The 12689-nt window shown below is 42.0% G+C and overlaps 1 protein-coding gene across 2 annotated transcripts in view; it reads left to right on the top strand.

Moving 5' to 3' along the window:
* Positions 1-12689, top strand: part of TSHR (thyroid stimulating hormone receptor) — a 119560-nt gene that overhangs the window by 76238 nt on the left and 30633 nt on the right. For both annotated transcript variants that reach the window (XM_060181259.1, XM_007533813.2), the window contains 2 exons: positions 1835-1912; positions 4364-4432. In XM_060181259.1, the coding sequence (XP_060037242.1) occupies positions 1835-1912; positions 4364-4432 (147 nt within the window). The remainder of the gene's footprint in view (positions 1-1834; positions 1913-4363; positions 4433-12689) is intronic.

Here is a 12689-nt window from a genome sequence, read left to right as displayed (position 1 = left end):
CTGGGGAGCAGGGTGGTAGCGCAGCAGGTTCAGCGCACGTGGTGCAAAGCGCAAGGACTGGTGTAAGAATCTCAGTTTGAGCCCCCGGCTCTCCACCTGCAGGGGAGTCGCTTCACAAGCAATGAAGCAGGTCTGCAGGTGTCTATTTCTCTTTCCCTCTCTGTCTTCCCCTCCTCTCTCCATTTCTCTCTGTCCTATCTAACAAAGATAACATCAGTAACAACAACAATAACTACAACAACAATAACAATAATAATAATAAAAGAAACTGGAGATGAGAAGAATTAAGTGTCTCTTCATAGAGCCCCTAGGTCATCGTTAATGGTGTTCAATGTCCTGCAACTTTCTGATTGGTGGCTGTGTGCTCTTTTCCCAAGAAGCAGTGATGTGGCCAGCTGTCTTGCAAAACCACTTGCTAAGAGAAGTACAAACTGAGTGTCCTCTCCAGAGCCAGAAAAAAAGAAATGTGGAGTGATGATTTTTTTGGAGTTTTGTTGGGGAAAAAGTAACTGACCATACCTCTTTGCTGCACTAGAGTGGCGGGGCCAGGTGGTGGCACACCTGGTTGAGTGCACATGTTTCAATGCACAAGGACCCAGGGTCGAGCTCCCAGTCCTCACCTGCAGGGGGAATGCTTTGTAAGTGGTGAAGCAGGGCTGCTGGTGTCTCTCTGTCTCCCTCTTGATTTCTAGCTGTCTCTATCCAATAAATAAAGTTTTTTTTTTTAATTGGGGGGGGGGTCAGGCGGTAGCACAGTGGATTAAGTGCAGGTGGCACCAAGCGCAAAGACCAGCATAAGGATCCTGGTTCGAGCCCCCCGGCTCCCCACCTGCAGGGGAGTCACTTCACAAGCAGTAAAGTAGGTCTGCAAGTGTCTATCTTTCTCTGCCCCTCTCTGTCTTCCTCTCCTCTCTCTATTTCTCTCTGTCCTATCCAACAACAACGACATCAATAAAACAATAATAACCACAACCAAAAAACTTTTTTTTTAATCTTGTAGGAAACAGTAGCTCATAATGTTCTCCAGGAGCATCTACCTGACTGTTCTGCACATGGAGAACATTTCAGTAATACACACAAAATGAAGTCCACTAATCCTGTCTCCCAGCCCTTCTCAGTGCTTCCTGAACCCAGCTGTGATGGACTAGGCGTCTATAGAGGGCCCTGCTCCTGCAAGTTAGTGGTGAAGCAGGGCTAGAGGTCTCCCTCTCTCTCTCTCCCTATCAATTTCTCTCTGTCTCTACCCAATAATAAATACATAAATACAATATATTAAAGCAACAAATCTTTGGGGGTTGGCTGGTGGCACATATGGTCGAGCATACCTGTAATAGTACACAAGGACCTGGGTTCAAGCCCCCAGTCCCACCTATAGTAGGGGACTTTCTGAGCAGTGAAGCAGTGCTGCAGGGATGAGGATTAAGTCAAGCACTGAAAGCACTACCCCACTGGGACTCTGTGTGCATTTCCAACTGGGACAGCTCACTGGAGTGCTTTACTATTCTGGGGTGGAAGGACCAATGGGGGGAGAGCAAGCAAACTATTTCTAAGACTTGTGAAAACTATGGCGGTTATCTTTGGGACGTGAGAAAGTGGGGCTACAGAACTCTGGTGGTGGGTATGGTGTGGAACTATACACTGTTAATCTTAAAGTATTATAACACTATTAATCACAAACAAAAATGGAAGAAAAAAAGAGAAGGGTTAATGAAACTTAAGAAAGAGTCCCCTGAAAGTGAATTGTGCTCAGTTACTAAAGTATGTATGTACAAGAGCCCAGCTCTGGGAAGAAAGACTTCCTTCACCAAGTGTTTTTTTTTTCCCTCTCTTGCAGTGAAATCACAGACAATCCGTATATGACTTCCATTCCTGCAAATGGGTTTCAGGGACTATGCAATGAAACCCTGACGTTGTGAGTATTGTCAGTTCCATTCCTAACAGTAAGGGGACTGTCATAGATGCGCAGACAATATAAGAACCATGTCACCTTCTAATGCATGTTCTGTATTCTGCCAGGAGTTTTATGTCAATAAAGCAGAGTATTGCTTTATGGTATGGCCCTGTAACAGATGAGAAGATGCCTTGAGTAACAATAGTGTCTCTCTCTTTTTTTTTTTTTAATACTTTATTTATTTATAAAAGCAAGAGAGAGACCAAGACCAGAGCACTGCTCATCTCTGCTGGGGATTGAACCAGGACCCTCAGGCCCTCAGGCATGAAAGTCTTTCTGCATTATCATTTTGCTATCTCCCTAGCCCTAGATTTATTTATTTATTTATTTATTTGGGGGGAACCAGAGCATCAGTCTGCCATATTCCATGCCATGATCAAAGTCAGGACCTCATTACAGTAAGGCCAACATCAATCTTATCTACTGCACCACCTACTGGGCCTCAAGTTTTTTTTTTTTTAAAAAAAACAACAAATATTTATTTATTTATTGGGTAGTGACAGAGAGAAATTGATAGGGAAGTAGAAACAGAGGAGAGAAAAACGAGAGACCCCTGCAGCAGTGCTTCATTGCTCATGAAATTTCCGTCCCACAGGTTGAACTGGGGCCTTGAAACCAGGGCCTTGTGCATAGTAACATGTATACTCAACCAGGTATGCCGCCACCCAGCCCCCAAGTATTTCTTTTTTAATGTATTTTTAAAATTATTTATATATTTATACATAAATAGAGACAGAGAGAAATTGAGAGGGGGGGATGGGAAGGGAGAGAGACAGAGAGACCCCTGCAGACCTGCTTCACCACTCATGAAGATTTCTCCCTGCAGGTGGGGACTGGGAGCTTGAACTTGGGTCCTTGCGCACTGTAATAATGTGTGTGCTAAACTAGGTGTGTTATCACCTGCCCCCACCCCCACCCCAAGTATTTCTTATAAACATAGACTGCATATTTTTTTCCCATGACAAGCCAGTCAGGTTTAGAGACCACAGGGCTACTATGAGAGTCACTCAACTCTGCTATCGCAGGGTAAAAGCAGGAAGACGCAGTAATGCGACAGAGCGTGTGGTTCTATCCCCATCAAATTACATTTACAAAAGCAGTGTACCATGTTCAGTCTGCATTTGATCTAGCAGTCTGTATTCCAGTTTCCCTGCTGTACAGAAGAAGAATCTGGGGTTAAAGTACATTTAACTGAAACTAGCAAAATAATAGTGCTTCTACTTTGCCATGTCCATGAACTAGTTTTGAGCCCAGGCCCCATCACATACACGTTAAAACTTTAAGATTTCCGCAAAGGAGTATGGTCTGTCTTCTTTCTCCCCATTTCTTTCTTCCTCCCTTTTTTTCTTTCTCTCCTTCTTCCTTTTTTTTCTCTTTCATTTATTAGATAGAGATAGAAAGGGCAAGAGGCAGAAAATCAAAGAGCACAGGGTCAGAGCTTCCTTCAATACGGCAGCATCGGGGCTTAAACCGGGCTCACGAGCCTGGCAAAGCAGCACACCATTTTGCTGTTTCAGTCTCTTGTTTTCTTAGAGTCATCAGTGAAGTTTAATTCAGACCACAACTATTAAGAACATTAAGAATGGGAGGCTGGGCAGTGGCACACCTGGTTGAGCACACATGTTACAATGTGCAGGGACCATGGTTCAAGACTTCCCCACGACCACCATCCTTCACCTGTGGTGAAAGACTGCTACAGGTCTCTCTTTCTCCCTCTCCTCTATGTCCCCCTTCCCTCTTGATTTCTCTGTCTTTATCCAATAAATAAATAATTAAAACATTTTCAAAAGAGTATAACCCATGATTACCCTTGAGAATAAAGATACAGATAAAATTCAAATGTGAAAATCTTAGGTTTAGATGATGTCTTCAAGACGTGATTATGACACTGCAATTATCCCACCATTATAGATTCACCTGAAACCCCTGTTACAGACTTTTAAAACCCCATAACACTGGTAAATCACTGCTCCTCAAAGAGTCTACTCCGGAGAAACAGCTTAAAGTTACAAGCAGTGACTGCAGATGTAAACTGGGAAATAGTATGTTCTTAGTAGATTTTCTTTGTTCTTCCTTTTATTTTATTTTTATTTATTATTATTATTATTATTATTACCATAGCACTGCTCAGCTCCGGCTTATGGTGGTGCCAGGGGATTGAACCTGGGACTTTAGAGCCTCAGGCAAGAGAGTCTCTTTGCATAACCATTATGCTATCTACCCTCCTCCCAAATACTATCTTCTATCCCAACTATGACATACTGTCAACTTTTCTCACAGGGCTTGAAAGTGGCACTCGAGAGGCGTTCTGCATGTTTCTAACGCTGAAAAAAGGAAGCCTTCTCCTCAGAAAAAAGGCCAGTCACAATCTCTTCAGGTGTTACTGATTTCACCTCTTTTTGTTAATTGTAGGAAACTCTACAACAATGGTTTTACATCAGTCCAAGGATATGCTTTCAATGGGACAAGGCTGGATGCTGTGTAAGTCAATGGGTAGCCAGGGAAAACACTATCTCCTCCCACAGTCCCTAAAGAGAATCACGCAGTGGTGGCTTAGAATTGTGCTAGAGGGGCAGGGGAAATAGTATAATGGTTATGCAAGGACACTCATACCTGGGCCTCCATAGTCCTACATGCACTCCCCCGCACTGCTATAAGCCAGCGTCAAGCAATGCTCTGACGAAAAAACAAGTAAAATAAAATAAAATAATTGGGCTAGAGACAGTTGCTACAAGAGCATCCCCGAACCCCAGAGTTAGACTAGTACTAGGAGAGATGTAAAGGTACAGGGCAAGTGAGTATTTGCACTGACTTCAGCTCAAACTACCAAAGTTTTTACCATTGTCCACAGGGAAAAGTATGCTATTAACTTCCTTATTGGGGTTAACAGGAGTTACCAGGAGTTTTGTGTGTGTGTGTGTGCCCTTAATAACTACATAATTATAGGGAATGTTCACGCCCAAAACTGTTCAGAAAGAAAAACTTTTTAAAAAGTAATTTGTTATTTATTTATTTTAATTTATTGGTTATAGACAGAGAGAAATCAAGAAGGGAAGGGGAGGGACAGGTGGCACAAAGTGCAAAGAACGGCATAAGGATCCCAGTTCGAGCCCCCGGCTCCCCACCTGCAGGGGAGTTGCTTCACAGGCGGTGAAGCGGGTTTGCAGGTGTCTGTCTTTCTCTCCTCCTCTCTGTCTTCCTCTCCTCTCTCCATTTCTCTCTGTTCTATCAAACAATGACTACAACAATAAAACAGCAAGGGCAACAAAAGGGAATGAATAAATAAATATTTAACATTAAAAAAAGAAGGGAAGGGAAGATAAGGAAAGAGAGGGAGACACCTGCAGCACTGCTTCACCACTTATGGAGCCTTCCTCCTGCACATGGGGAACAGAGGCTTGAACCCAGAACCTTGCACACTGTAACTTGTGCTCTCAACCAGGTGTGCCACTGCCCATCCCTATTATTTATTGATTTGATTTGATAGGACAGAAAGAAATTGAGAGGGAAGAGGGAGATAGAGAAGGAGAGAAATAGAGAGATACCTGCAAGCCTACTCTACCGCTCATGAAGTTTACCCGCCTATAGGTGGGGACTGGAGGCTTGAACCCGGGTTCTTGCACACTGTAGCATTTGTATTCAACCATGTGCACCACCGCCTGCTCCCTCTTTTCATTTTTTCAGTGAAAATTAACTGCTACACTCTTACCAGCTCAGCCACCACCCCCAGACACTCTTTTTTAAAAAATGTTTTCTGACATGTCTTCACAAAAGGTATTGATTCACTCAGAAATATCTGAAAAGATATATCCAGCTCTTGCCTCCCCCCAAACAATCGCACAGAACAAGTTGTTGGAGAAAAGATCACCGTAGATACAAGCTTCCGTCTCTGTTGTGTTTTTCTATGTGTGTTTCTGTCACTGTGTATCACTGTATCCCCGGGAATTTCTGCCATGGGATACGCTGTGTGTGAGAATTTATGGGCTGGGCACTGGGAGATAGTTCATCTGGTAGAGTACACACCTTACTAAACACAAGGCCTGAGGCTCATGTCCCCACACCACCTGGGAGGACCATGGCAGCAAGGGAAATCTAATGGTGGTGGATCAGGGCTGTAATGTCCCTTGCCTCCCTCTCTCTTTCTCTGTCAGAAATAGGAAGGATGAAGAAATTGACCTGAAGGGGTAGACTCACCAGTGCAAGGCTTCTGACGTGCACAGTGGGGTCCACTAGTTCATTCAAAGGGGCTTCCTACTACAAATCCACTGACTAGGAAGCTTCCTACTACAAATCCACTATGCATTCTGTGTCATAGCTCCAAGACAGAGACATCAGCTGGCAAGTCAGAAATCGGACCTGAAGTGGTGAGCCGCAGAGATAGTGATGATCCCTCAGGAGCAGCTGCTGACGCCGTGATGCCGGGAAACTGGACACGGGACAGTGAGAAAGCAAGAGAGCTGAGACACCAGGATCAGGGAACCTGGATGAGAACTGGAGGGCTTCTCAACGAAGCAGTGCCCTGACTCCTGGCAGAAAAGAAGGCAAATAGGCAGGAATCCCAGGGCAACCTCCCCGACTGTCTTTGTAAAGGATAAGATTACTACGCTGGGCCTGGCAGTAGCAGAGCGGGTTAAGCGCACGTGGCATGAAGTACAAGGACCAGCTTAAGGATCCCAGTTCGAGCCCCCGGCTCCCCACCTGCAGTGGAGGTCACTTCACTGGTGGTAAAACAGGTCTGCAGGTGTCTATCTTTCTCTCTCCCTTTGTATCTTCTGCTCCTCTCTCGATTTCTCTCTGTCCTATCCAACAACGACAGCAATAACAACAACAATGATAAACAACAAGGGCAACAAAAGGGAAAAAATAGCCTCCAGGAGCAGTGAATTCATAGTGTAGGCACTGAGATCCAGCGATAACCCCGGAGGAAAAAAAAAAAAAAAGATTAATCAGGCGGTAGCGCAGTGTGTTGAGCACACATGGTGCAAAGCATAAGGACGGGCATAAGAATCCAGGTTCGAGCCCTGGCTCCCCACCTGCAGGGGGGTTGCTTCACAGGCGGTGAAGCAGGTCTGCAGGTGTCTGTCTTTCTCTCCCCCTCTCTGTCTTCCCCTCCTCGCTCCATTTCTCTCTGTCCTATCCAACAACGACGACATCAATAACACCAACAATAATAACTACAACAATAAGACAACAAGGGCAACAAAAGGGAATAAATAAATAAGTATTTTCTTTAAAAAAAGATTAATATGCTATGAGTCCACAAGTCAAAAATCACAGCAAAAGGGGAGGGACCTTCTTATCGTGGCTGAGTCAGCTGAAGCAACAAACAGCAGACTTTGTTGTTTCTGATTTATTTTCAATGTTTAATTTAAAAAAAAAAAATTTTTTTTTCTCCAGGGTTATTGCTGGGCTCGGTGCCTGCACCCTGAATCCACCGCTCCTGGAGGCCATTTTCCCCCCTTTTGTTGCCCTTGTTGTTGTAGCCTCGTTGTGGTTATTATTATTACCACTGTTGATGTTGTTTGTTGTTGGATAGGACAGAGAGAAATGGAGAGAGGAGGGGAAGACAGAGAGGGGGAGAGAAAGATAGACACCTGCAGACCTGCTTCACCGCCTGTGAAGCGACTGCGAGCCGGGGGCTCGAACCGGGATCCTTATGCCAGTCCTTGCGCTTTGCGCCACATGCGCTGACCCCCTTTAATTAATTTTTAAACAATTATATACAGATAGTATGTTGACTGCACTATTTATCTAGATACTTTACATTTACATGTATTATGTATATTATATGTTGTCATATACACATAGGCATATGCAAACATATACATTATATATGGGCTCTTTCAAGTGTTTTATTTATTTATTATTGGATAGAGGCAGAAATTGAAAGGGGTGGGGGTTTAGAGAAACAGAGAGACACCTGCAGCCCTGCTTCACCCCTGGTGAAGCTTTTTCCCTGCAGGTGGGGACCAAGAGCTGGAACCTGGGTCCTTACGTGCTGTACTGTGAGTGCTTAACCAGGTGCGCCACCGCCTGGCCCCTATATGCACTCTTTAATATGGATTAAAAAGTGCCCTTTTGAGGGGGTGGGTTATGGAGATTGGGTGGCGGGAATTCTGTGGAGTTGTACCCCTCCTACCCTATGGTTTTGTTAATTAATCCTTTCTTTAAAAAAAAAAAAAGTGCCCTTTTCTAGAATGTCTGGTTGTGAGTTCATTCATAAGATGTCTAGAAAGTAATCATAATAATTATAGGCAGTATCTAAAAGAACTCAATAATTGAGTAACATTAATGCTTCTATGTGAAACCTATTTACAATATTAGAGACCCTATTTCCATCTTAACTTTATCACACATAAGCCTTCACTTATCCATTTTTTTCCCAGAGAACCGCTCAGCTCTGGCTTGTGGTTGTGTGGGGGACTGACCCTGGGACTTTAGAGCCTCAGGCATGAAAAACTCTGCATAACCATTATGCTATTTCCCCCACTCAATCTTCTTCAGCATCTTTGCAGAATACCAACAAGAAGCCAGGTGTTGTGCTATCCATGTGTGACCCGCTAATGAACAAGAACAGTATGCTCACAGCCCACACTGAATGCATACCATGAGGCTCAACTCAGGAAGGGGATGTCAAGGGTCCAAGGACACATACAGTCCAAAATATGTATACACAGCACTAAATATCCAATAGTCTTGATCTACCTCCTTGATTAGAAATGCAGGCATAAAATTTCTCCTAGATTTATCACATTTAAAGCATAGCATTTGATTTTAGTTTTACATTCTGACCAAATATTTTTCCTTTTTCCTTTCCTCCCCCAGCCCCTACCACCCCCAGAACATTGACCAGTTCTGGCTTATGGTGGTGCTAAGGATTGGACCTGGGACCTTTGCTGCTTTAGGCATGACTTTTTTTTAAAGATTTTATTTATTAGTGAGAAAAATAGGAGGAGAGAAAGAACCAGAAATCACTCTAGTGCATGTGCTACTGGGGACTGAACTCAGGACCTCATGCTTGAGAGTCCAATGCTTTATCCACTGTGCCACCTCCTAGACCACAGGCATGGGATTTTTTTTTGAGAGAACCATTATGCAATCTCCTTAGCTCCACTACTTTCTACAAAGGTATAATTCCTAAGGAAATTATGGTCTCAATTCAAGTAATGTATGCATGAATTGGGGCATAAGAACATTTTAAAACAAGATAGGTTGTAGGGTACATAAATTTCAGATTGTCACCCTATTCTAAATATTTGGGGTATCAAGAGGTTTGAATAAGTCAACAGAGAATGGAATTTTCAACTAAGGAGACCAGAACAGATGATAAAGCTTCCAATTTATAAGCCCCTCTGACTCTTACCTGAATCAAAACTATCATTCCAGAATGTGGAAGGGAAAGAAATCCAGAAACCAACCTTGGATATGGGATAATTCATTTCCCAAACTTTGGGTTTTTTTTCACATACAAATTAACATTTATGCTCTAACTTGTTCATTTCTTTACTCTGTCATACTTAGTCTTTAAAAATTACCACTATAAGTCATTCTCAGTTGGTTTTTTAAGGACAATGGTTTGGAGAGAAAGGAAGGAAGGAAGAAAGAAAGAGAAATTTGTGGCTTTAAGGACTAACAGCATTAGTTTCAAACTGAAATCACTTGAAGAAATTTGGAAGCACTAGATAATCTGGTTTTACTGGTCTGAGCAAGCAGAGGTCTGAGGGTTTATAATCTCCCCAGAAGAGTCCAGTGTAAATTAAAGGTCAAATGTAAATTAAATCACAGCTGTGAATGGTACTATTAATCTTCTTGTTTATTTGTCATGTTTTGCATATTAAGAGGATGAAGTCTGAAGGGAATGTGATTTTTAAAAATTTGACAGAACTGTCTAGTGGCTGAGCCAAAGTCCAAGCCCAGATCCCCTTTTATTACACCCACTGGGATTTGTCATGGCTGATTTACCACAGGTAGGCTTCGACTAACCCAACTCTTGTGGCTGCTCCTTGTGTCTTAGCTAGGAGAACACTTCAACTTCTTAGCTGAGTCCATTAAAGGCACAAAACACAGAACCTCTCAATAAAAGATCTTAACGCTCTTATAAGAGAAAGGAGGCAGCACAAGACTCAAACTCAAGACTGGAGATGTTTCAGAGAACATTGACACCAAGGAACCGTGTTATTGATCAGTGAGAAGCTATCAGTGTGGCCAGGTAGTCAACTGAGTGGGCTTCCAAATGAAGCTGGTAACACCTTGGTGAGAGAGATGATATGGCATTGCATTAAAGTAAGAAGAAGAACGATAATAATAAATAAGTGTAGCAAGGGAGGGTTGAAATTGGGCCATGTGTGTTAACCATTCTGCTTCAAAACTTTGCCAAATTTCCTTATAAGTGGCTGCTTTATAGCATAAAGACTTCAGAAGTCTTCAAAACTCTTGAGCCTATAGTCAGGGGAGTTCCCCTGTACCACACACATCTCTCTCAGTGTAAGTCTGACAGCCTATCATTTTATAACTTTGACCAGATTTTCTTTTTACTTTGATCAAAAAATCAGCTGCAGAATAGCAAAGGAGTTTGGAGATGTTTCCTGTTGAAATGTAAACAAAAACAAGGGAATAATAGCTTTGATACAGCTTCTCCCATTCTCTTACCTCTTTTGTGGTAAGCTTTTCATAATGTTCTCTGAATGCTCTTTCCATGGTAAATTAATAGTTACTAATTTTAAAAGGCTATTATATTAATAACCTTATAAACTTAATGTGTTCAGGTGGGTGTTTCTGGCCTTTTAATAGAACAGTCTGAATTCTCTCTTTTTTTTCTTATTTTCCTTTTCTTTCTTTAGATAGGACAGAGAGAAATTGGTGGGGGTGTGATGGGGGTGATGATAGAGAGAAATAGGAAAACACCAGCAGTACTGCTTCACAGCTTGTGAAGCTTCCCCTGCAGGTGGGGACTGGAGGCTTGAACTGGGGTCTTTGTGCATGGTAATGTGTGGACTCAACCATGTGCGCCGTTGCACAACCCCAACAATCTAAATTTTAGTCTTCAAGAGAGAAAGTTATATTACGCAGAATTCTTCAAAGGACTTTTGGATCCAGGAACATCTTCTGGACTGGTGTTCCACAAAACACTTTGAGGAATGCTATTCAAGAAGGATCATTTTATATGTCACCTTGTTGGAAGGCAGGTATATTTAACAAGGCTTGTTCTGGAGAAGGTATATGGAGAATGTAAGCTCTAGTACAAGTTTCAACATACAGACGTCTTCTGAAATCAAAACTTTGAAGGCATTATTAAAGAGTGTCTCTACCTTCCTATCATTTTTTCATCAGACCATATCATAAGCTCTATGAGAAGCCTAATTGATGACTGAGATATTATCTTGAAATCAATGGACTTTAATTCACTGGACCCCTGAGTTATTGTCTCTTGTATTCACTATTACACTCTTGAAAGATAGGAACCAAATTAGTGCATGGTTTCCACTATATTTCCTTGAAATGTATATGGAAAATATTAATGTTACTTGCAATAGTGTAACAAATGTAGGTAATATTTCTTAAATGAGAATCATTTGTTTGTACTTAAAACACTAGATCAGGCATCACCAAACTTTTTCAGGAAAGGGCCAGATAGCAAATACTTTGAGCACTATCAGAAATGTCTCAATCACAGCAACTCAACTCTGTCATTTCCCTGCGAGAGCAGCCAAAGTCAGTGCGTAGGCAGATGAGCTGGCTGTGTCCCAATAAAAGTGTATTTACAAAAACAGGTGTCAAACTCAATTTGACCAGATGGGCCAGATGGTCACTAATTGTGGGCCTCTGGTCTATGTGAAAGTATGTAGATGACTATTGTATGATGAAACATGTCCAATTCCTAATTAAGGTCAAGGGACAGGCAGAGATAAGAAGTAGCTGGGTAAAAACATTTTAGTTTTTGAACATTTTTGAACATTTTATGATCCAATCATAACAGAAAGCCAGTATTTTGAAATTGAACAATGAAACTCAGCTCCTATTATAAAAACAATGTTCCACCTGTTCAACATTTTTACCTTAATCTTCTGATTTTTAGAGTAGAAACTTATCTTTTTAGATATATGCACTTTAGTAAAAGTTATCATGTCAATGCAAGGTGAAATCAAAATGATAAAGAGGCCTGGGATTCTACAGAGGAAAATAAGAGCACAGATAATAGATGTATAAAACAGGAGCTCAAGTTTCCATAGTAATGATGGAATAGTACCCACGGTGTGACTTTAGCATATTGCCTCCAGCCTCAATGTTAGTTGTGTTTTAAAATTTTTTTTATTATCTTTATTTATTTATTGGATAGAGACAGTCAGAAACTGAGAGGAAAGGGGAGATAGAGAGGTAGAGAGACAGAGAGACATCTGCAACTCTGCTTCACCACTTGTGAAGCTCTCCCCCTGCAGCTGGTGACTGGGGGCTCAAACCTGGGTCCTTGTGCACTGTAACATGTGCGCTCAACCAGGTGCACCACCACCCAGTCCCCAGTTGTGGTTTTAAATTAATAAACACATTAACATCCTGTGGTTATCCTAATAATGCTCAAGGATTGTATACATAATAGTGACATCATTAATTATCCAAAAATGTGTTCAAATATCTTTATGTATTTTATAGATAAAATTTTTTTAAAATATCTTTATGTTTTAAACAGTGTTGTCCAAAAGAGCAATTCTCCCCCACCACCCCCCTCCAAGTCAATTTATTG

The sequence above is a fragment of the Erinaceus europaeus genome, chromosome 22 (assembly GCF_950295315.1).
Source record: "Erinaceus europaeus chromosome 22, mEriEur2.1, whole genome shotgun sequence".
Taxonomy (NCBI): domain Eukaryota; kingdom Metazoa; phylum Chordata; class Mammalia; order Eulipotyphla; family Erinaceidae; genus Erinaceus; species Erinaceus europaeus.
Note: the sequence above shows the minus strand (reverse complement) of the source record. Positions and strands in the feature narration are given on the sequence as shown.